General features: G+C 39.6%; 1 protein-coding gene across 3 annotated transcripts in view; it reads left to right on the top strand.

The window, feature by feature from the left end:
- Window positions 1-26,754, top strand: part of slc2a15b (solute carrier family 2 member 15b) — a 90,064-nt gene that overhangs the window by 57,495 nt on the left and 5,815 nt on the right. For all 3 annotated transcript variants that reach the window (XM_061880935.1, XM_061880937.1, XM_061880938.1), the window contains 4 exons: window positions 4,465-4,575; window positions 5,984-6,085; window positions 7,384-7,459; window positions 21,042-21,169. In XM_061880935.1, the coding sequence (XP_061736919.1) occupies window positions 4,465-4,575; window positions 5,984-6,085; window positions 7,384-7,459; window positions 21,042-21,169 (417 nt within the window). The remainder of the gene's footprint in view (window positions 1-4,464; window positions 4,576-5,983; window positions 6,086-7,383; window positions 7,460-21,041; window positions 21,170-26,754) is intronic.

The raw sequence follows: 26,754 nt of genomic DNA on the forward strand, positions 1-26,754 counted from the left end.
AACATCTTGCAGAAGCTGTCTGTTCTGCAAGGCGAATTTCTAATCAAGTTGAGGACCATGCATGGACAATTATGATGAAATATTAAAAAAAAATGTGTTCGCTCAAACACAAACATCATATCCCACGTCCCACGCCTTCATCGCTTCACCCCTCCACTTTGTGATAGACAACAGATCAACGCCCCTGGTGGTGGCAGCTTCGGACCTGATCCGAGCCTCTCCTTCCCTTTGCAAGTACTGAGTTTTGTGCTTCATAATATATGGCTGTATGTGTGTGGAAGTTGCTTCCTAGCAGTTCCATTGTTACACATGTCACAGGAGCCAGGCGTGCGGTTTTTAACAGAATTGTAATGTCAATCAATTTAAACTAATATTTTTCAGCAGATCGTGACTTTTCAGTCACTCCAAATCCACTTCATCTACTGTTCCCAGCCGCCATTGTTAAAGACAACAGGTGATTAGATAACTTGTACCACCTGGGAGACCATCTGATGGTGCTCTGTCCACAGCACCATGGACAGAGTCGGTGACCTTTGCTCCTGCAGGCAGCGCTGGCCACACCTCCCTCCAAAATGTGCTTTGCTCCAAATTTTTTTTCTGGTCTCAAACTGAGCCCATCCAAAGGAGCTTGGTTTGGGATTTGCTTTTTTCTCCCTCCACACCCCTTAGGTTGACCTTTTTCTTACCTTATTTACAGGGTGCCGCCCTTGTGGTGACCCTTTAGTCGTCTTGTTCTGTCTACTGTGTGTCTGTTCTTGGACGAGTTGTACTGAAAACAAATGTTGTTGTGCTTTTTATGTGTAAAGTCCCTATTTGTTAGTTGTCGGTCATACTTGCTAGCATTAGCTTATAGCTAGAGATCAACATAACTTTGTTTTTCAACCATAGGAAGGAAGAAAGTCAGATTGAAGGACAGTGCTGAGTAGAACAGGGGTGTCAAACGTACGGCCCAAGGACCACATCAGGCCCGTGAACAGTTTTTATCCGAGCCGCGGGAGGAGTTTGCAAATTATAAAAATTAACCTGAAATTTTGGAATGAAAGAAACTGTTGTTCTAAATGTCTCCACTGGATGTCGCCATATTAATTATTTGTATCTTTGTAGATGATGCTACACATTTACAAAATAAACCACATGATGTTAGTGTTACGACTCGGAATAAGGAGAGGACCCAGATGCAGAGAGGAAGTTAAAAAATAAAGCTTTTATTTTGATAATAACTTTTTACCTCCAGTGCAAAAAGTATTTCCCAAGAATCATTACAATACGCGGAAAATAATTCCGAGAATAAACAGGTAAATCAAATTCACGCCAAAAAATTAAGGAGGAATACTAATTTAAGAAAAACTAACAAAAATAGAATAACTATAAGAATCAACCAAAAGCGCTCCAACAGGAGGAAAAAACACAAACGATCTATATACAAAATCACTCAATCAATGTGGCAAACTATACAAAATTTGGAGAAAAAAAAACCTCACCAATTAGGTAGTAGAAGGATAACAAAGGGCGCTCGAGGGAGGACAAATTAAACTCAAAATTACAGCAAACGACTGATTGATCCAAAAAGGAGAGCCAGGGAAAAAGGAGCAGGACAAGAATGTTGTCATGGACATGGACATAGAACAGGGGTCACCAACGCAGGTAGCCCGTAAGGACCAGATGAGTAGCCCGCTGGCCTGTTCTAAAAATAGCCATGAATTGATTAACGTGGACCCCGACTTAAACAAGTTGAAAAACTTATTCGGGTGTTACCATTTAGTGGTCAATTGTACGGAAAATGTACTGAACTGTGCAATCTACTAATAAAAGTATCATTAAATCAATCAATCAAAGCTCAAATAGCAGCACTTAGCAGTGAGCTGCCTCTATTTTTTAATTGTATTTATTTACTAGCAAGCTGGTCTCGCTTTGCTCGACATTCTTAATTCTAAGAAAATCCAAGAAAATATTTTAAAGACTTGGTCTTCACTTGTTTAAATAAATTCATTATTTTTTTTACTTTGCTTATAACTTTCAGAAAGACAATTTTAGAGAAAAAATACAACATTAAAAATGATTTTAGGATTTTTAAACAACTAACCTTTTTACCTTTTAAACTCCTTCCTCTTCTTTTCTGACAATTGAAAATCAATGTTTAAGTACATTTTTTTCATTGTAAAGAATGATCAATTTAAATTTAATTCCCTCATTTCAGCTTTCTGTTTTTTCGATAAAGAATATTTGTGAAATATTTCTTCAAACTTATTATGATTAAAATTCTAAGAAAATATTCTGGCAAATCTAGAAAATCTTTAGAATAAAATTTAAATCATATTTCAAAGTATTTTGAATTTCTTTTAAAATATTTGTTCTGGAAAATCTAGAAGAAATAATGATTTGTCTTTGTTAGAAATATAGCTTGGTCCAATTTGTTATATATTCTAACAAAGTGCAGATTGGATTTTACCTATTTAAAACTTGTCATCAAAATTCTAAAATTAATCTTAATCAGGAAAAATTACTAATGATGTTCTAAAAATTATTTTTTAAATTTTTTCATAAAGATTCGAATTAGCTACTTTTTGTCTTCTTTTTTTTAGTTGAATTTTGAATTTTAAAGAGTCGAAATTGAAGATAAACTTTTTTTCAAAATGTATTTTTAATTTTTTTCCTGTTTTCTCCTCTTTTAAACCGTTCAATTAAGTGTTTTTTTTTTGTTTTTGTTTTTAATCATTTATTCTCCACAAAAAACTTTCCGTAGAAGGAAAAAAAAAATGTATGACGGAATGACAGATAGAAATACCCCTTTTTTTATATATATATATATACACCGGTATATAGATGTATTTATTAAAGGTAAAATTGAGCAAATTGGCTATTTCTGGCAATTTATTTAAGTGTGTATCAAACTGGTAGCCCTTCGCATTAATCAGTACCCAAGAAGTAGCTCTTGGTTTCAAAAAGGTTGGTGACCCCTGACAAAGACGCTAGAAAGCACGTTAGACGAGACGATCTGGCACAGGACAAGAGGAGGCGTGAGCTTAAATAGGATATAGGTATGATGGGAAACAGGTGGAAACAATCAGGGATCAGGGATGACGTCAGACTAGTGACACAAGAGGAAGGGCCCGTGATCTGAAAAGAGAGGGTAGCTTTTCAAAATAAAACACGTAAACCACAAGACAGAAAAACCAAGACAAGACTTCCCTCACCGCGGTGTGACAAATAGTACATCAGTCGAGGAAAATGATCAAACAACATAAATAACATCATGTAATTTGATTTTGATACAATTTTTTTATCTTGATCGATTGAAAATGAACACCAATGAGTTGACTGATGAATATTATCACATAATTTATTTAGAAAATATAAATAACGACAAACAAAGAGAATACTATTAACCACAACATGTAAGTGAAAAAAACAAACCCAACAACATTGAAAATATACCGTACACATATTAAGTATATATTGTATATATTCGCAGATATATTATATTTTACATTGCTATACCTAATCTATTTATACCTGCATTGTCCTTTCCATCCTTACACTTTCCATCATTGTAACTAAGCTACTGTGTTGAACAATTTCCCTTGTGGATCATTAAAGTTTGTCAAAGTCTAAGTCTAAGTCGATTATGATTTGTACAATTTCAAAATGTGCTTGTTCTATTTTTAAACAAAGAAAAAAATCTGAAGTTGTCTTTATTTTTAAATTATCGTGCCGTGATTTTACCTATCTGGCCCACTCGGGAGTAGATTTTTCTCCATGTGGGCCCCCATCTAAAATGAGTTTGACACCCCTGCAGTAGAAGAAGAATTGGAATTTCTAGTATGGCCATATACTTTGATTGATTGATGTATTGATTGATTGATTGATTGAAACTTTTATCAGTAGATTGCACAGTACAGTAATTGACCACTAAAAATGGTAACACCCGAATACGTTTTTCAACCTCTTTAATCAACCACGTTAATCAATTCATGGTAATGAGAATTAACATGAAAAAACTTCACAGTATCCAAACAACACAATAATAATTGTTTATTATATTTTAAAAGAAGTGTAGAGAGTGCCATTTTACAACATGTTTTCTCGATCCAAGCCTTTGCAAATTGTTGCAGCGTTCCACTATTCGCCACCCGTGTACGTGCTTGCATGACCGCTTGGATGCTGATCATATTCTACCCGCGGTTACTTAATCAACAAGATGCCATTTAAGTCACGAGCTCATCCGCGCTGCATGGGAGATAAATGTTGCATCAGCGCCATGTGATTAATGAGGATACACAAATTAATTTCAAAGAGAGCTCTTGTCGGACGTTCTCATTGATGATAGCGACGCATCTCAAACATGCCAGTTGATGTGAAGAAAACGATTGCAGTCATAAATCACATGGAAATGCTTGCAGTTTAAAACCATCAACTATGGATTTTTTTTTGTGGTTTTATATATTGTGGTTTTCTCATTTTCAGATCTGGTTCTACACAAATGACATATTTCAGAATGCTGGAATTCTTGAGCCTCATATCCAGTATACCACAGTAGGAACTGGGGCCATCGAAGTCATCTCTGGGATGCTGGGTGTGAGTATTTAGGACCTTAATAATAATATTGCCAATCATCATCATCGGCGGTCACACAAATAATGCAAAATCTTCCGCCAAAAATATTTTTCAAAGTGGAATATTGGATGTGACGTAATCGGGGCGAGGGGGGGGGTAGCAGGGGTGTATATTGTAGCGTCCCGGAAGAGTCAGTTTTGCAAGGGGTTCTTGGTATGTGTTCTGTTACGTTGATGTTGTGTTAAGGTGCGGATGTTCTTCCAAAATGTGTTTGTCATTCTTGTTTGGTGTGGGTTCACAGTGTGGCGCATATTTGTAACAGTGTTAAAGTTGTTTATACGGCCACTCTCAGTGTGACCTGTATGGCTGTTGACCAAGTATGCCTTGATTTGTTTTAATTATCCAGAGAAAACTCTCCTAAAGAAATCAATGTATTTCTATTTATCAATCTATCTATCTAACACTCAATTCACTCCCTGGCTGTCTGTCTTTGCCCCTCCCTCACAAATGTTGCCAAGTGCGCACACCTAACAATGTGGTCTGAATTTAACCTTAACCCTGTACGAACATTGAAAATACACACAACCCTGATTTAAAATGCCGGACGTTTGAGACATTTAAGAAACCCCGCTCGGACACCCTGGACAGCCCCGCAAAAGAGGACATGTGCGGGGAAAAGAGAACGCATGGTCAGTCTAAACTTTACAGATTATAATAAAGGTAAATTCTAATCGCTAACATTGTTAGTATGAATGAATGATAAACAATAAATATTTTCAGTTCATTATTAGAATGTAGTGGTACATAAACCTAGCTAGCTAGAGATATTGGCCCCAAAATCGTTTAACAAGAACAGGAACAGCTAGCCAGTCTGAGTGGAAGTCTGCTGGAGTAGTCTACAGTCATACAGTAACAAGCAATTACACCTTTATTAAACTTACATACCATTGATCCAATATATTTACCCCTATAATAACATCAAAATTGAAGTCCTTGTGCTCAACTACTAGTTTGGCCTCAATAGCTCTGCTGTAGTGTGTAGCATGCTGGGAATTATCCGTGCATGTTGTGGAAGAATGCACTGCACATGTAGAATACAATAGGATAGAATAAATCTTTATTGTCATTGTACAACGAAATTGTTCGCAAAAACTATGTGATGGAGGAATGCACAGTTCGGGGTTGAAATTCTACTGAATTTGCATTAAATCAGATGGTTTTAGCTAATAATCATGCTGCAAGATCTAGCATGTTGCATTCAATGTTTATTCCCATTAATTTCCCATTAATTCCTGCTAATTCTCATTAATTCCCATATATTCCCGTTAATTCCCATGAAAGTTTCCAACTTTGAATATTCCAGGAATTTTGCAACCCTACCAATAGCTGACAAATAGATGAGGTGATGGGCTAGTGTCTTGTTTTGCAGTGTTTCACGATTGAGCATGTAGGCAGGAGACCTCTGATGATTGGCGGCTACCTCTTCATGGCCCTCTGCTGTGCTGGCATCACAATATCAGTCCTCTTCCAGGTAAACGCCAATATATGTTTTTTCTCTGACTTTACAGCAGGGGTCACCAACGCGGTGCCTACAGGCACCAGGTAGCCCGTAAGGACCAGATGAGTAGCCCGCTGGCCTGTTCTAATAATAGCTCAAATAGCAGCATTTACCAGTGAGCTGCCTCTATTTTTTAAATTGTATTTATTTACTTGCAAGCTGGTGTCACTTTGCTTGACATTTTTAATTCTAAGAGAGTCAAAACTCAAATTGAATTTGAAAATCCAAGAAAATAATTTAAAGACTTGGTCTTCACTTGTTTAAATAAATTCCTTTATTTTTTTTACTTTGCTTCTTATAACTTTCAAAAAGACAATTTTAGAGAAAAAAATCCAACCTTAAAATGATTTTAGGATTTTTAAACACATATACCTTTTTACCTTTTAAATTCCTTTCTCTTCTTTCCTGACAATTTAAATCAATGTTCAAACGTGTTTTTTTTTTTTAATTGTAAAGAGTAATAAATACATTTTAATTAAATTCTTCATTTTGGCTTCTGTTTTTTCGACGAAGAATATTTGTGAAATATTTGTTCAAACCTATTGTGATTAAAATTCAAAAAAAATATTCTGGCAAATCTAGAAAATCTGTAGAATCAAATTTAAATCTTATTTCAAAGTCTTTTGAATTTCTTTGATATTTTTGTTCTAGAAAATTGAGAAATGATAATGATTTGTCTTTGTTAGATATATAGCTTGGTCCAATTTGTTATATTTTATAACAAAGTGCAGATCGGATTTTAACCTATTTAAAACCTGTCATCAAAATTCTAAAATTAATCTTAATCATTAAAAATTACTAATCATCTTACATAAATCCTTTTTTTAATTTTTTCAAAACGATTCGAATTAGCTAGTTTTTCTCTTAATTTTTTTCAGTTGAATTTTTAATTTTAAAGAGTCAAAATCAAAGATAAGCTATGTTTCAAAATTTAATTTTCATTTATTTCCTGTTTTCTCCTCTTTTAAACCATTCAATTAAGTGTTTTTTTTTTCATCATTTATCCTCTACAAAAAACCTTTCGTAAAAGGAAAAAAAATGTATGACGGAATGACAGACAGAAATACCCATTTGTATATATATATAGATTCATTATTTAAAGGTAAATTGAGCAAATTGGCTATTTCTGGCAATTTATTTAAGTGCGTATCAAACTGGTAGCCCTTTGCATTAATCAGTACCCAAGAAGTAGCTCTTGGTTTCAAAAAGGTTGGTGACCCCTGCTTTACAGTATATAATAATTACCATATGACTATCAAATCCAATCCCAGGTTCACCTGCCGTTCCTGGGCTACATCAGCGTGGGCTGTGTTATTGGCATTATCGGTGGCTTCTGCATTGGTCCAGGTAAATATAAACCAAAACCCTCTATATTTTCTCTCCATGTTAGGGTTTGTTTGCATCTCAAAGCGGTGGTGTGCCGTCAGGGCCAGCAATTCATTCTCTACTGGCCTAACATAACCAGAAATCATGATCACAATTACAAATAAAATTATTTTTTATTAACTTTCCCATATTATCTAAAAGTATTCATATTCTCTTCATGTCATATTATGCTCCTCCAGTTTTTAGATTTAGTTTGTATCCAAACAGAATTCAGCCAGCTTATGTTGCCATGCTGTACCAAATCTGCCAGAGGTCTTCAGAATCAACAATGCAGGCATCTGTGCACTGTAAGCAAACAGGGACATACAGTTGATAGACAGTTGCAACAGCCAATCAGATCACAAGTTGTTTAAAGTAAGGCCTTTTAGATGGCCTCACGTTGAACGTGAGGTTTACTCGTCTTGTGATTGGATACTCACCGGGACCATTAGTGGATGTATTTGAGAACACATAGAGTTGATAGACAGTTGCGATAGCCAATCAGATCACAAGTTGTAGACAGTAGCCTATCTAGATAGCCTGATGTTAACGAGACTGTGATTGGATATTCACTTGTCATTCCAAAGTGAGTATCCAATCACAAGTCTCAATTTAGCTGGAAGGGTCGCGCCGTAGCCAGACCGGAATAGCAGAGAAAGAGAACAAAACGTTGATTAGGTGGCAGATATATATTTGCATAGACGATTTTCAAGAAGGATATTCAAAGAGAAACTGCATCTTGTCAGACTATTTCGGCCAACCCTGGAAACTAGTTCAGCTGTTCTGGCAATGAAATGGGGATATGCTCCCCATTTCCACTCGGATAAGCCCACAACGAGGGGTACCACTGGCTTATACGGCGTCAAATAGGTCCTACTAATTATGAGTTCAAATATATATATTTTTTTACTTTTAATGTGTTTTTTGTAATTTTAATTTTGACAGTACTACATAAGATATGTCCATCCATCCATCTTCTACCGCTTGTCCCTTTCGGGGTAGCAGGGGTGCTGGAGCCTTTCTCAGCTGCTTCGGGCAGAAGGCGGTGTACACCCTGGACAAGTCGCCACCTCATCACAGGGCCACATGATATATGTGATATATGAAATCATTATGATAATAATTATATTTATTGTATGGCTCCTTTAACACTCCTGGAAATTGGAGAAAATGGCCTTTGAATATCTGTCCACTGTGGTGGACAATGCATCTTTAAATCAAAGACAGTCATTAAACATTTTAGAATTTGGATGAGGGGTCTCAAACTCATGGCCCGTGGGCCAATTGCGGTCTGCAGGCCCATATTGTGTGGCCTCCTACTTAACTTCATAGCTTAGTGTAATTGCACCCTAAGAGTCAAATATTTTATGACAATCTTGAGTCAGAAAGAACACTAACTTCAATAACACAACAGACACAAAAATTACATGTTGGGCAACACGATTAGCAACTTCCTGTAACATTGTTTCTATTTATGATTGACACAACGCGCCAACTTCCGTCGTTTTGGGATTTGTATAAAAAATCTACATTATATTTTATAGTGGTGTTACGATTAGTCAATATATCGATTGATATTCAGGTACATCGATCTGTGCTGGTCCAGTTGGCATTCCGGAAGATAAGTATCGATTGAACATCGTTTTAAAAGAGAATCGATCAATTTTATCCATACTCGAAAAGGGAAAATATTGGATTTAAAAGCGGCAGACTTTATATGAAGTTTGGGTCTCCCCATGTCTAGCATTAAAAGATTACAGTTGGTACAAAATGCGGCTGCTAGACTTTTGACAAGAACAAGAAAGTTTGATCATATTACACCTGTACTGGCTCACCTGCACTGGCTTCCTGTGCACTTAAGATTTGACTTTAAGGTTTTACTACTTACGTATAAAATACTACACGGTCTAGCTCCATCCTATCTTGCCGATTGTATTGTACCATATGTCCCGGCAAGAAATCTGCGTTCAAAGGACTACGGCTTATTAGTGATTCCCAAAGCCCAAAAAAAGTCTGCGGGCTATAGAGCGTTTTCCGTTCGGGCTCCAGTACTCTGGAATGCCCTCCCGGTAACAGTTCGAGATGCCCACTCTCCCTTGTGGAGGGGGTCCGGTCCAATCCGGTGGCCATGTACTGCTTGCCTGTGTATCGGCTGGGGATATCTCTGCGCTGCTGATCCGCCTCCGCTTGGGATGGTTTCCTGCTGGCTCCGCTGTGAACGGGACTCTCGCTGCTGTGTTGGATCCGCTTTGGACTGGACTCTCGCGACTGTGTTGGATCCATTATGGATTGAACTTTCACAGTATCATGTTAGACCCGCTCGACATCCATTGCTTTCCTCCTCTCCAAGGTTCTCATAGTCATCATTGTCACCGACGTCCCACTGGGTGTGAGTTTTCCTTGCCCTTATGTGGGCCTACCGAGGATGTCGTAGTGGTTTGTGCAGCCCTTTGAGACACTAGTGATTTGGGGCTATATAAGTAAACATTGATTGATTGATTGATTGAAAAGATGTTTAACGTTATTCAAGTCTGTTTGCACATCTGTTGCCTCATTGCCATCAGTCAGCAAACAAAAAATGGTGGATGGCTACAGTGGCTGAGAAAGGTCACAACAAATGCAAAGATGACAAGACAATACCATAAATTCCAACACAGTAACTTTCAGCTACAGCGCTATTGCAAAAGCCACAACAAATACAAACGACACAACACAACAATATGAAGCCGCAAAACAACTCTTAGCGACAAAAGTTGTGACTGACACAACGGAAGTGAGAGCGGAGCAGGTTTCTCTAACCGGCCTTTTCTCTCAACATAGTATATTTGTATTATTGGATAAAGTAAAAAAATATATATATATATTTCTTTCTGAAAAAGTGGTTACTCGTCACTTACTTTTCCAACTTCGTTTATTACAGTGAGTCATCGAAACATGTCCGCTGTAACTTCGGATCTGTCGTTGTATTGTTGTGTTGTGACTTGTAGTTGTTGTGTTGTGACTTTGTTTTTGAGTTGTGTAGTTTGTATATACTGCGATGAGGTGGCGACTTGTCCAGGGTGTACCCTGCCTTCCGCCCGATTGTAGCTGAGATAGGCGCCAGCGCCCCCCGCAACCCCGAAAGGGAATAAGCGGTAGAAAATGGATGGATGGATGGAGTTTGTATATATGGCGACTTTTCTTTGCTTCCAAAGAGAGAAGTAGAAAGTCAAACAATTGCTGAATTAACCTAAAGAGATTTGGTTGCAATTATGTTCTCATATGTTTTATTTTTTTGCATTTGTGTTTTTTCTATTTCAAAAGACAAAAACAGAAGTGGCAGTTAAATCTATTGTTAAAATGTTGGTTATTGTACTTTTATTGAAAATTGCTTGAATGTTAAAAATGGGAGGGGAAAATGTTTCCGCTTGTTAATTCAACCTAAAGTGTTGGTTGCACTTGATTCAAATACGATGTGAATTCATTGGCCATTCAATCAATCAATCAATCAATGTTTACTTATATAGCCCTAAATCACTAGTGTCTCAAAGGGCTGCACAAACCACTACGACATCCTCGGTAGGCCCACATAAGGGCAAGGAAAACTCACACCAAGTGGGACATCGGTGACAATAATCAATCAATCAATCAATGTTTACTTATATAGCCCTAAATCACTAGTGTCTCAAAGGGCTGCACAAACCACCACGACATCCTCGGTAGGCCCACATAAGGGCAAGGAAAACTCACACCCAGTGGGACATCGGTGACAATAATGATCCAGTGGGACGTCTGTGACAATAATGACTATGAGAACCTTAGAGAGGAGGAAAGCAATGGATGTCGAGCGGGTCTAACATGATACTGTGAAAGTTCAATCCACAATGGATCCAACACAGTCGCGAGAGTCCAGTCCAAAGCGGATCCAACACAGCAGCGAGAGTCCCGTTCACAGCGGAGCCAGCAGGAAACCATCCCAAGCGGAGGCAGATCAGCAGCGCAGAGATGTCCCCAGCCGATACACAGGCAAGCAGTACATGGCCACCGGATCGGACTGGACCCCCTCCACAGGGGAGAGTGGGACATAGAAGAAAAAGAAAAGAAACAGCAGATCAACTAGTCTAAAAAGGGAGTCTATTTAAAGGCTACAGTATACAAATGAGTTTTAAGGTGAGACTTAAATGCTTCTACTGAGGTGGCATCTCGAACTGTTACCCGGAGGGCATTCCAGAGTACTGGAGCCCGAACGGAAAACGCTCTATAGCCCGCAGACTTTTTTTGGGCTTTGGGAATCACTAACAAGCCGGAGTCCTTTGAACGCAGATTTCTTGCCGGGACATATGGTACAATACAATCGGCAAGATAGGATGGAGCTAGACCGTGTAGTATTTTATACGTAAGTAGTAAAACCTTAAAGTCACATCTTAAGTGCACAGGAAGCCAGTGCAGGTGAGCCAGTACAGGCGTAATGTGATCAAACTTTCTTGTTCTTGTCAAAAGTCTAGCAGCCGCATTAATTGTTGTCTACTTGCTTGTTTGTATTCATAATTCATTCATACATTATTATTTTACAAGAAATAACAAAAATATAGGAAACTTCACCTGCAGTGTCCAGTATTTATTTCAGTCACACTGGTAGATTTTATTTATTTTTTTGCTAAAAAGTTACTGAAATATTTTCAACTCACTGAATCCTTTTGGATCGTATTGTTGTAAAAATAAGAAAAAAAAAAAAAAAAAAAATACAAATTTTAAAACAAACGAAATGATGTAAAATGCTTTTGGTGGAAAAAATTGAGACATTCTTGTGCTGAACCAATATAGTGGAGCAGATTGAAAACTGAAAAAAAAAAAAAACGGAAAAAAAAAAATAAATAAATAAATAATTTAAAAAAAAAAGAAAAAGAAAAAAAAAATATATATATATATGTATATATTTGTATATATTGCACAAAATGCACAATATAAAGAAAAAATACTAATTTTAAAACAAATGAAATGATCTAAAATGGTTTTGGTGGAAAAAGTTGAGACATAATTGTGCTGAACCAATGTAAAGGTGCAGACTGAAAAATGAATAATTAAAAAAAAAAAATCTCACAAATTGCAAAATACAAGGAAAAAAAACACTAATTTTAAAACAAATGAAATGATCTAAACTGGTTTTGGTGGAAAAAGTGGAGGCATACTTGTGCTGAACCAATATAGTTGACTGAAACATTGTATATTCCAGCCATCCAATTGAGATCAATTAGTGTTCTTGTCCTTTCTACAAGGCAACACTGCTGCCTCCTGGACACACACGGGACTGCAGCCTGCCCTAAACACCCCCGTCCCCCCTCCTTACACATGCACAGCCTGCACACAGATATTGTATTTCATTAGTCTTGTAAATGAGGAAATCTTAAGTGGCACACTACATCCATTCCCACAGTCATTTGTACACTCAAAGAGTTGAGTGAAGTGAATTAAGAGGCAATCATTTACAACATTGGGAGCCATGTTGAGTGGGCCTGTGAGGATGATGAATTGGGGAGAATCCGCCGTACACGACGTCATCCGTCAAGCCGGCAAAAATCTATACTTTAGTGCACGGACGAGGGTTTCTGGTGCCGCAATTAGACTTTTAATGGCTCATTGTTCATCAGCTCGCCGTGATGAATGCAGCTTCCCTCAGACGGAAGCTTGCACGCACCATGACGCCCCCCATATATACCACAGATGTTGACAAATTATGGCCTAGTTATTAACTTGACAATATAAAGCCTTCATCTGCGCAATTATAATGTGCAGATAACGAGGACCACATTTGTAATACTTAACGTGAATGCTTTTATTTTATTTTTTATTTTTTGCTAATGCATATTTCTCCGTCATCACTTTCTCTTCTAACAATGAAGGATTGTGTGTTTAAAGGCCGTCGACAATCTCAAAGACTGTGGTCTGAATGAATTGCACAAGTCCTGAAGAAACTAATCTGCTCCCTGCGCTTTGGTCCTTTTCCAGTCGCTGTGTAACATAATCTACCCTAGGGTTGTACGGTATACCGGTATTAGTATAGTACCGCGATACTAACGAATCATTTTTGGTATGATACCATCTCTGAAAAGTACCGGTGACATTGCTGGTGTACGAGCAAAGGAGCATATTCGGCAGCGCACGATCACAGAGTACTTACATGCAGCCACAGTGTGTAGACATAAAAGGGAGAACGGGCGCATTTTGGCTTAAAAACTAACGATAAAGGTGAAACGTCCTCAGGAAGAGGTGCTTTAAGACATGGCTAAATAGCTAGCGGCTTGAGTCCATCTGCCGTCGGCAGTGTTTTAGCTACTTCGAAATCACTAATCCTCGCCTCCACGGTGACAAATAAAGTACGTTTCTTACAAGTATCATCCCTGCAGGACAAGGAATAGCTAAACATGCTTCACTACACACCGTAGCTCACCCTCGTCACAATGTAAACAAAAGCCATTGGTGGATCTATAGCTAACATCCAACGTAATGATACCAAGTACAGGCACGTATCTAGTCGATACATCAATATTTTTTTGGCATTACATCTTCTTTTGTTTTTTTAAAATGTATATTGTGTTTATAAACTCAGGAAATATGTCCCTGGACACATGAGGACTTTGAATATGACCAATGTATGATCCTGTAACAACTTATACCCAAATTTGTGGTATCATCCAAAACTAATGTACAGCATCCAAACAACAGAAGAATAAGTGAGTATTACATTTTAACAGAAGTGTAGATAGAACATGTTAAAAGAGAAAGTAAGCAGATATTAACAGTAAATGATCAAGTAGATTAATAATTCATTTTCTACCACTCGTCCTTAATAATGTTGACAAAATAATGGAATGATAAATGACACAATATGTAACTGCATATGTCAGCAGACTAAATTAGGAGCCTTTGTTTGCTTACTTACTAATAAAAGACAAGTTGTCTTGTATGTTCACTATTTTATTCAAGGACTTAACTGCAATAAGAAACATATGTTTAATGTACCCTAAGATTTCTTGTTGAAATAAAGCCAATAATGCAATTTTTTTGTGGTCCCCTTTATTTCAAAAAGTACCCAAATAATTTTAGTACTGTACCGATACCAAAATATTGGTATCGTTACAACACTTGTCTACCCATATTGAAACACGTACCGAATCACGAGGGCGGCGTAGAAGCATGGTTAGGGTAGTGGTCCCCAACCACAGGTGCGGGATGCATTTGCTACTGGGCTGCACAGAAACATTAATTGATTCATAAACTAACACATTTTCTCCAACTTAACTTTTGTCTGTTACACTAAACACACCAATAAGCTTGTTGACAAAAATCTGTAAAGACTCCTCCAACCTGAGTTAGTAATCTTACTCTTGATTTTGATCATATTAAATAAAATAAAATATCTGACCAACTCACAGTTCCCTACCTTGTAAAATGATGTGTTAATCACAAAGATTACATTATTAATTTAAAAAATAAACCTTCGGCTTAGGTCAGACTGATTAGACAAAATAGATTTACATAAAATATAAACTATGTTCTGCTAAAATAAATAAACTAAATTAATAATAAATATGTTTTTTTAACTAAACTGTCAAAATACCACTTAAGTCATAATTTTTGCACTTGAGAAATGTGTCTATGAATTTCACTCTGGTTGTTTTATATCGTCATTACTGCCACAAGTGGTAATAAATAAATAATAAATAAATGGGTTGTACTTGTATAGCGCTTTTCTACCTTCAAGGTACTCAAAGCGCTTTGACACTACTTCCACATTTACCCATTCACACACACATTCACACACTGATGGAGGGAGCTGCCATGCAAGGCGCCAACCAGCACCCATCAGGAGCAAGGGTGAAGTGTCTTGCTCAGGACACAACGGACGTGACGAGGTTGGTTCTAGGTGGGATTTGAACCAGTGACCCTCGGGTTGCGCACGGCCACTCTCCCACTGCGCCACGCCGTCCCAGTGGTAGAAAAGTGTATTACAACTAAATATCGCTTGTTGCCTATGCGGACCTGTGCATGGCCTCAACACTGGGCTAAGGCCCTAAGGTTAAGAAACACTGGTATATTATGCCATCAACGTGCCGGCGACCATCTTTTTGCAAAGAAACACGCCCAGGACTCCCATTATTTCGGCGATATAGTGAGTTGATTTTTCATGCTAATCTTTTTGCTGTTTTTATCTGCCAAGCGTGAAAAGCCGATCCGTGAAAAAAATTTAATTGGGTTGTACTTGTATAGCGATTTTGTACCTTCAAGGTACTCAAAAGCACTTTGACACTATTTCCACATTCACATATTCACACACTGATGGCGGGAGTTGCCATGCAAAGCCCTAACCACGACCCATCAGGAGCAAGGGTGAAGTGTCTTGCTCAAAGACACAACGGACATGACTAGGTTGGTAGAAGCTGGGGATCGAACCAGGAACCCTCAGCATACATTAAACCGCTCCCTGGTGGAAAAAAGGTTGGATACCCCTGATTTGGGGTCCCAATCACATGATTAGATCAACAGTAATAGATTCAAATAGTTTTTAAAAAATATATATATTTATTGTATTTGGATATTTGGAGGGTTCAGTTTGATTTACAAACAGGCTTGATAAAAGTTGAATTTAATTGAGAGTATTTAATTATGCAAACAGGAAGTAGAATTGCAATTGCCATTTGAGTAGGGCTAAAACTAATAAAATTCAAGTTGAGAATTTTGGAGTATTCCACAATACAGACAGTTTTACATATCCCACACCCATATTGCTACTCTAGTACTATCTGTAACAGACTGAGATATTAATATGCAGTTGCGGGCCGTGCATTTCCCATCAAGGCCTTCAGTGGTGTCTTTCTTAGTCTGACTTTGATTGATTGATTGCTTGACTGATACTTTTAATAGTAGATTGCAAGGTTCAGTACATATTCCGTACAATTGACCACTAAATGGTAACACCCGAATACGTTTTTCAACTTGTTTAAGTCGGGGTCCACGTTAATCAATTCATATTATTCAATAAATACCACTCAAAATACCAACTTTTTTGTCGCCACATGACCACTTCTTGTAAAATACTATACAGAAACACACTTGCGCACTACTGGGCATTGAACCACCTCAATTTGTCACTAGTGTACAAAACGGGCAATTTTTTTGGGTGCATTTTAAAAATCAATAAACCCGTATCAGATGTGGTACGGTCAAAACTAAAATAATTGTAAAAAACATATTAAATGTGAAAAAATACAGTATATTTCAACTCACAATACCGCAGTTGGTTAATTTGAGTGGAAGTGGCTAGCAAATTGTTATACCAGTCAAATAATCAGGGTTGGGGTAAGGGTTGGGGCTAGGGTTGGGGTTAGGGTTAGGGTTAGGGTTAGAGTTGGGGTTAGGGTTAACCCGATCCCTAATGCTAACCCTAACCCTAATTTTAACCTCTAACCCCTAACCCGTTTTGCTCTGCTACTTTGTTGGTTAAAAAAGTGAGTACCACTGATTTCTCCGCTGGCCGGGTATCTGCTTTCATAAATCACAACTTGTGATTGGATACCTGGGAGTGACAAGTGAGTAACCAATCACAGTCACATTCAACGTAAGGCTACTGTCAATATTTTGTGATCTGCTCGGCTATCGCAACTGTCCGTGAACTGAATGTCCTCCGTTCGTTGGCTCAGAAGGCTTCCGGCAGAATTCATACGGCGTTGGCAACAAACTGGCTGAATTCTGATTGGTTAGAAGCGCAACACTGGAGCCTAATATGACATGAAGAGAGTACAATGAATACTTTTATACGTTTTTATATTTATGGAAAGTCAGTAAATATTCAAATGAACTTTTATTAGGTAATGATCATGATTTATGTTAGGCCAGCATAGAAGGCCGTGCTGGCCCTGACGGCACACCCCTGCTTATTTGCTTTTAAGAACAATATCAATGCTAACTGCTAGTATGCCAGCATTAAAAATTATGGATATTGCTCCTCGGCGTTCTCTGGCCAGCATGCTAAGTGGTAACCTGACATAATTTTAAATAATTATATATGTATAAAAACATAAAAAGTCAGGGATATTGTTACTGGTCTCTTTTATTTATTTATTTTTGCCCTGCTTTCCTTGCTTGGTTCACATGTTGTTGTGAGATTGTGAAGCTCTTTGAGACATTTGTGATTAAGGGCTTTATTTTTTTTTAAAAAGACACATTGTTTGGTTATTCGCAGTAAGTTGCCTCCTTGAATAATTAAAATCTTTGAAAAAAGATCCCGATATTTTGACACAAATGCAATTCTACCGACGGGATCTCATACACAAACATTTTCAAACGCTTTACCTAAATTCACAGCATTTATTTGCCTGAAACTTGGCCACGGTTTCAACTAGCCCTCTGACTGAGCATCAATATCCAAACTTAATTGGTTTTCGAACAGGGTTCGTAATTAGAAAAGTGTGTATAATGAGGCAAATATCACCAATAGAAACAATGTAAACATGAATAATGGGTTCCAGCCTTGACAAAAGTCCATATTTCAATACAAGTTTTTGAACATCAAAGACAATACAAAGCACTACACAGTACTTTATATCACACTAACATCCGATAGATAGATAGATAGATAGATAGATAGATAGATAGATAGATAGATAGATGGATGGATGGATGGATGGATGGATGGATGGATGGATTGATGGATAGATAGATAGATAGATGGATGGATGGATGGATGGATGGATGGATGGATGGATGGATGGATGGATGGATGGATGGATGGATGGATGGATGGATGGATGGATAGATAGATAGATAGATAGATAGATAGATAGATAGATAGATAGATAGATAGATAGATAGATAGATAGATAGATAGATAGATGGATAGATAGATAGATAGATAGATAGATAGATAGATAGTACTTTATTGAATCCTTCAGGAAAAAAATTAAAATTCCAGCAGCAGTGTACAGAGTTGAGATCAATTTAAAAGAGTAAAAATTAAATAATGGGGGTTTAAATGGAAACAAAATAGAGAAATATTACACAAGTGTGATGTATCAACTTTCCATTTAATAACAAAGTCAAAAAACAACAACTAGCTGAACCGTCCTTGTTTTTGGCCGCCCTGCCGACACACACACACACACACACACACACACACACACACACACACACAGGGAGAGACTGTCACTAATCCTGTGGTGCACTCACAGTTTGAAATCACCAAACTACTTAACTTTAACAGCCAGCTAGTTAAAATCCATCCATCAATTCATTTTCTACCGCTTGTCCCTGTCAAGGTCAAGGATAAATGATAAAAATAAAATAAAATCCACTTTACGTTTTCGGTTAATCTTCTTGGCATGCACGAAAAGGGAAAAGGTGAGGGGGAGGAGGCAGTGTGGATTATTCTTTAATGTTTCCACTGCCTGTACATATTGGACTCATATTGCGCTATTTTGTAAAAAGATTTAAAAAAAAAAATAAATAAAAAAAAACCCTCAGTCGCTAACGACAGTAATGCTCAGCTGACTGAGTGAGCACCGGAGATCGATCAGTCAATGGATGTGCTACCGGGCACAAAATGGTTGCCGCTGTGAGTAGATGAAAGGTTTGTACACAGAGACGAGGTCTGTTCAACAAAGCATATTTTTTAGTCTGTTGTTCGTTCATTAAAAAATGTGTATGATGAGGAGTTCGGTCACTAATAACGATAACATTGACAAGTTATTGGGTCTTACAGGGTTAACCCTGTAAGACCCAAATATAGAAAAAAAAAACCCAAAAATTAAAAAACATTTGACCTTTCAGATGGTGTTGTTGGAGGCATTTGAGGCAGAAATTAAAGAGATTAAAAAAAAAGTGTTAATGTATTTTTGTAGAAAAATTTTGTAATATTGCAACATTGGGCTTTGATGGGATCAGAATTTCTGTATTTGTACTCACGTTGTCTGAACAACTAAGGGTTCATTTGCAGGGTTGATTGCTTACTTATCCCCATAACGGTATATACCATTAAAGGCCTACTGAAATAAGATTTTCTTATTCAAACGGGGATAGCAGGTCCGTTCTATGTGTCATACTTCATCATTTCGCGATATTGCCATATTTTTGCTGAAAGGATTTAGTAGAGAAAATCGACGATAAAGTTCGCCACTTTTGGTACTTCCTGAAAAAGCCTCGCCTTTACCGGAAGTCGCAGACGATGACGTCGCAAGTGTGGGGGCTCCTCACATATTCACATTGAATTTAATGGGAGCTTCCAACAAAAACAGTTATTCGGACCGAGAAAACGACAATTTCCCCATTAATTTGAGCGAGGATGAAAGATTTGTGTTTGAGGATATTGATAGCGACGGACTAGGGGAAAAAAAAAAAAAAACGAGTAAAAAAAAAAACCGTGATAGCAGTGGGACGTATTCCAATGTTTTTAAAGACATTTACTAGGTTAATTCTGGGAAATCCATTATCTTTCTATTGTGTTGCTAGTGTTTTAGTGAGTTTAATATTACTCGATAGTCAGAGGGGTTTGTAAACGGGTGTCTTAACCACAATTTTCTCACCGAAACCTGCTGGTTGACATTCGGTTGGGATCCATGTTTGCTTGATCGCGCTCTGATCCATAGTAAAGTTTCACCTCCAGGAATTTTAAACAAGGAATCACCGTGTGTTTGTGTGGCTAAAGGCTAAAGCTTCCCAACTCCATCTTTCTACTGTGACTTCTCCAATATCAATTGAACAAATTGCAAAAGATTCAGCAACACAGATCTCCAAAATACTGTGTAATTATGGCGTTAAAGCAGACGACTTTTACCTGTGTGTGTGCATAGCACTTATACTTCCTAAAAACGCGTGACGTCCTGCGTACACGTCATCATTACACGACGTTTCCAAGACGACACTCCCTGGAAATTTAAAATTGCAATTTAGTAAACTAAAAAGGCCGTATTGGCATGTGTTGCAATGTTAATATTTCATCATTGATATATAAACTATCAGACTGGGTGGTGGGTAGTAGTGGCTTTCAGTAGGCCTTTAATAATAATCACACATTAGTTATATTTTCATAAAAATCCAGTCCAATGAAACAAATAGATGTTGTGTGAAGGAAACCTTGACAGGTTGTGTGAGTTCATGGCCAGAAGGCTTGACTTATAAACAAATGTACAATCGAATAGCCTGGTGATACTGAACAATAGGACCCAATGACTATGTAAATGTATTAAAAAAAAAATATATATATATATATATATATATATATATATATATATATATATATATATATATATATACATAACATAGTTTTTAGGATGGTTAAAGGTAAAGTTGTAATTTTACAACAAGGGGTGTTACAGGGTTAAGATCTGGAGATTTTGAAAACATAGCCAAGTTAATTAGAATGACACATACACTTTATTTAGACCTAATACAACCATTCTGCCATAACAAACATAATAATGTATCTTGATATATTGTGCATGTGTAACTAATATGATGTTTTATTGGCATACAAACAGGGTCAGTTGTTCATACAAATATTTCCTTTTTATTGATCTTCGCATGATCTTTGCAGCTGGCGTTCCTTTCCTGATCACTGCTGAGCTGTTCAAGCAGTCACACCGACCGGCCGCCTACACAGTAGGAGGTTGTCTCAACTGGCTGTCTAACTTCACCATCGGTTTTGTCTTTCCCTTTCTTGAGGTCAGTTCTACTTTCAATTAATCCGATGGTACAGTGCAGACATGAGCAGTTATTTTGACGCTGGGTCCACATTGTTTGGCAAAAATGTTGTGTGTGTTATATTCATATATATATATATATATATATATATATATATATATATATATATATATATATATATATATATATATATATATATATCCTGCGATGAGGTGGTGACTTGTCCAGGGTGTACCCGCCTTCCGCCCGATTGTAGCTGAGATAGGCGCCGGCGCCCCCCATGACCCCAAAAGGGAATAAGCGGTAGACGATGGATGGATGGATATATATATATATATTTATATTTATATATATATTACAGATGTCTGATAATGGATTTTTTGCTGATATTCCGATATTGTCCAGTTTTTAATTACCGATTCCGATATCAACCTATACCGATACATACAGTCTTGGAATTAACTTATTATTATGCTTAATTTTGTTGTGATGCCTCGCTGAATGTATTAAACAATGTAACAAGGTTTTCCAAAATAAATCAACTCAAGTTATGGAAGAAAATGCCAACATGGCACTGCCATTTTTATCATTGAAGTCACAAAGTGCATTATTTTTTTAACATGCCTCTAAACAGCAGCTTGGAATTTGGGACATGCTCTCCCTGACAGAGCATGAGGAGGTTGAGGTGGGCGGGGTTGAGGGGGTAGGTTGTAGCAGGGGGTGTACAGTATATTGTAGCTTCCCGGAAGGGTTAGTGCTGCAAGGGGTTCTGGCTATTTGTTCTGTTGTGTTTATGTTGTGTTACGGTGCTGATGTTCTCCCGAAATATGTTTGTCATTCTTGTTTGGTGTGGGTTCACAGTGTGGCGCATATTTGTAGCAGTGTTAAAGTTGTTAATACGGCCACCTTCAGTGTTACTTGTATTGCTGTTGACCAAGTATGCGTGGCATTCACTTATGTGTGTGAAAAGCCATAGATATTTTGTGATTGGGCCGGCACGTAAAGGCAGTGCCTTTAAGGTTTATTGGCGGCCTGTACTTCTCCCTACGTCCGTGTACACAGCGGCGTTTTAAAAAGTCATTAATTTTATTTTTTGAAACTGATACCGATGATTTATAATATTACATTTTAAAGCATTTAACAGTTGATAGTATATATATATATATATATATATATATATATATATATATATATATATATTATATATATATATATATATATCCATCCATCTTCTTCCGCTTATCCGAGGTCGGGTCGCAGGGGCAACAGCCTAAGCAGGGAAACCCAGACTTCCCTCTCCCCAGCCACTTCGTCTAGCTCTTACTGGGGGATCCCGAGGCGTTCCCAGGCCAGCCGGGAGACATAGTCTTCCCAACGTGTCCTGGGTCTTCCCCGTGGCCTCCTACTGGTTGGACGTGCCCTAAACACCTCCCTAGGGAGGCGTTCGGGTGGCATCCTGACCAGATGCCCGAACCACCTCATCTGCCTCCTCTCGATGTGGAGGAGCAGCGGCTTTACTTTGAGCTCCTCCCGGATGGCAGAGCTTCTCACCCTATCTCTAAAGGAGAGCCCCGCCACCCGGCAGAGGAAACTCATTTCGGCCGCTTGTACCCGTGATCGTATCCTTTCGGTCATGACCCAAAGCTCATTACCATAGGTGAGGATGGGAACGTAGATCGACCGGTAAATTGAGAGCTTTGCCTTCCGGCTCAGCTCCTTCTTCACCACAACGGATCGGTACAACGTCCGCATTACTGAAGACTCCGCACCGATCCGCCTGTCGATCTCACGGTCCACTCTTCCCTCACTCGTGAACAAGACTCCTAGGTACTTGAACTCCTCCACTTGGGGCAGGGTCTCCTCCCCAACCCGGAGATGGCACTCCACCCTTTTCTGGGCGAGAACCATGGACTCGGACTTGGAGGTGCTGATTCTCATTCCGGTCGCTTCACACTCGGCTCCAAACCGATCCAGTGAGAGCTGAAGATCCCGATCAGATGAAGCCATCAGGACCACATCATCTGCAAACAGCAGAGACCCAATCCTGCGGTCACCAAACCGGAACCCCTCAACGCCTTGACTGCGCCTAGAAATTCTGTCCATAAAAGTTATGAACATAATCGGTGACAAAGGACAGCCTTGAAGGAGTCCAACCCTCACTGGAAATGTGTTCGACTTACTGCCGGCAATGCGGACCAAGCTCTGGCACTAAACGTATAGGGAGCGGACCGCCACAATAAGATAGTCCGATACCCCATACTCTCTGAGCACTCCCCACAGGACTTCCCGAGGGACACAGTCGAATGCCTTCTCCAAGTCCACAAAGCACATGTAGACTTTTTGGGCAAACTCCCATCCACCCTCAAGAACCCTGCCGAGAGTATAGAGCTGGTCCACAGTTCCATGACCATCACGAAAACCACACTGTTCCTCCTGAATCCGAGGTTCGACTATCCGGCGTAGCCTCCTCTCCAGTACACCTGAATAAACCTTACCGGGAAGGCTGAGGAGTGTGATCCCACGATAGTTGGAGCACACCCTCCGGTCCCCCTTCTTAAAGAGAGGAACCACCACCCCGGTCTGCCAATCCAGAGGTACCGCCCCCGATGTCCACGAGATGCTGCAGAGTCTTGTCAACCAAGACAGCCCCACAGCATCCAGAGCCTTAAGGAACTCCGGGCGGATCTCGTCCACCCCTGGGGCCTTGCCACGAGGAGCTTTTTAACTACCTCAGCGACCTCAGCCCCAGAAATAGGAGAGTCCACCACAAAATTCCCCAGGCACTGCTTCCTCATAGGAAGACGTCTTGGTGGGATTGAGGAGGTCTTCGAAGTATTCCTTCCACCTATCCACAACATCCGCAGTCGAGGTCAGCAGAACACCATCCGCACCATACACGCTGTTGATAGTGCACTGCTTCCCCTTCCTGAGGCGGCGGACAGTGGTCCAGAATCGCTTCGAAGCCGTCCGGAAGTCGTTTTCCATGGCTTCCCCGAACTCCTCCCATGTCCGAGTTTTTGCCTCAGCGAACGCTGAAGCCGCACACCGCTTGGCCTGTCGGTACCTGTCCACTGCCTCCGGAGTCCTATGAGCCAAAAGGACCCGATAGGACTCCTTCTTCAGCTTGACGGCATCCCTCACCGCTGGTGTCCACCAAGGGGTTTTAGGATTGCCGCCCCGACAGGCACCAACTACCTTGCGGCCATAGCTCCTATCAGCCGCCTCGACAATAGAGGTGCGGAACATGGTCCACTCGGACTCAATGTCCAGCACCTCCCTCGTGACATGTTCGAAGTTCTTCCGGAGGTGGGAATTGAAACTTTCTCTGACAGGAGACTCTGCCAGATGTTCCCAGCAGACCCTCACAATGCGTTTGGGCCTGCCAGGTTGGTCCGGCATCCTCCCCCACCATCGCAGCCAACTCACCACCAGGTGGTGATCGGTAGAAAGCTCCGCCCCTCTCTTCACTCGAGTGTCCAAAACATAAGGCTGCAAATCCGATGACACAACTACAAAGTCGATCATGGAACTGCGGCCTACGGTGTCCTGGTGCCAAGTGCACATATGGACACCCTTATGTTTGAACATGGTGTTTGTAATGGACAAATTGTGACGAGCACAAAAGTCCAATAACAAAACACCACTCGGGTTCAGGTCCGGGCAGCCATTCTTCCCAATCACGCCTCTCCAGGTTTCACTGTCGTTGCCAACATGAGCGTTGAAGTCCCCCAGTAGGACAAGGGAATCACCCGGGGGAGCACTTTCCAGTACTCCCTCGAGTGTACCCAAAAAGGGTGGGTATTCTGAACTGCTGTTTGGTGCGTAAGCACAAACAACAGTCAGGACCCGTCCCCCCGCCCGAAGGCGGAGGGAGGCTACCCTTTCGTCCACTGGGTTGAACTCCAACGTGCAGGCTTTGAACCGGGGGGAAACAAGAATTGCCACCCCAGCCCGTCGCCTCTCACTGCCGGCAACGCCAGAGTGGAAGAGGGTCCAATCCCTCTCGAGAGAAGTGGTTCCAGAGCCCTTGCTGTGCGTCGAAGTGAGTCCGACTATATCCAGCCGGAACTTCTCCACTTCGCGCACTAGATCAGGCTCTTTCCCCCCCCAGTGACGTGACGTTCCACGTCCCAAGAGCTAGCTTCTGTAGCCGAGGATCGGACCGCCAAGTGCCCTGCCTTCGTCTGCCGCCCAGCTCACAATGCACCCGCCCTCTATGGCCCCTGCTATGGGCGGTGAGCCCATTGGAGGGGTGACCTACGTTGCCTCTTCGGGCTGTGCCCGGCCGGGCCCCATTGGAACAGGCCCGGCCACCAGGCGCTCGCCATCGTGCCCCACCTCCGTGCCTGGCTCCAGAGGGGGGCCCCGGTGACCCGCGTCCGGGCGAGGGAAATCTGGGTCCATGTTTTGTCTTCTTCATAGAGGTCTTCGAGCTGCTCTTTGTCTGATCCCTCACCTAGAACCTCTTTGCCTTGGGAGACCCTACCAGGGGGCATGAAGCCCCCGGACAACATAGCTCCTAGGATCATTGGGACACGCAACAAACTCCTCTACCACGATAAGGTGGCAGCTCAGAGAGGAGTATATATATATATATATATATATATATATATATATATATATATAATCTGGGTTCTTTTTAAAGAACACTTTAAACATGTGTGGGTTGTTCAGCATTAGTAAAACAAGGTAAAAGCTGAACACACAATAAAAACACTCCCAATATAATTGATAGAAGAATAATACAAAAATAATATGACGGACCACCTCAAAAATGTAATTGAATGTTACAGCCTTTTTGCTAAAGAAAAAGATGGACACAAAAATAAATAATGCAGGATTTGTAATATTACCTATAATTGACCTTTTTCTTCTTAGCAAATGAAAGGGGATTATTTTGAAAATAAAATAAAGTTTAATTGTTGATCACTTTCTTGTGAGTGGTCGCCATTTTTGTGTAATTTATATTTCTGTAGTCCTGCATATATTACTAAGTTAAATGAATTATTTGTTGGTTGATGAACACTTGGGCCTACTGTGCTACTGCACTTTGGTGTTGGTCATTGTGGTTGGTGTTTAATGAATACTTGGGCCTACTGTGCTACCTAAATTTTTCTCATTTATGGTTGTGGTAGCCATGTTTCTGTTGTTTGTATTTCTCTTGTACTGCATGTACGAAGTCAAACTATATATTTTTTGAATTGTCATGAAATTTGTTCAATTAGAAAGCATCATTTACATTCTGTCATTTACAGCAGTGGTCGCCAACCACTGGTCCGGGGACCGGTACCGGTCCGTGATGGGTTTGCTACCGGGCTGTAGGGAAACATTAAATCATTTATAAAGGACTGTATTTTCTCCAACTTAACTTTGGCCTTTTCCACCAAACCAGGGGTGTCAAACTTGGTTTTTATTGAGAGCCACACCGCAGGCATGGCTGCCTTTATAGAAGCGCCTGGATTTAAAAACAAAATTAACATAAAGAGTAAATATAAATTCCTGATTTTGCCACTGTTTTTTGCAGAAAAAAAAACTGTCAGTTTAGTTGCCAGTAAAATATTGTACTGAAAAATATATGTTTTTTTTATTTTTTATTATTATTATTT

This window comes from Nerophis ophidion, linkage group LG20 (assembly GCF_033978795.1).
Source record: "Nerophis ophidion isolate RoL-2023_Sa linkage group LG20, RoL_Noph_v1.0, whole genome shotgun sequence".
NCBI lineage: Eukaryota > Metazoa > Chordata > Actinopteri > Syngnathiformes > Syngnathidae > Nerophis > Nerophis ophidion.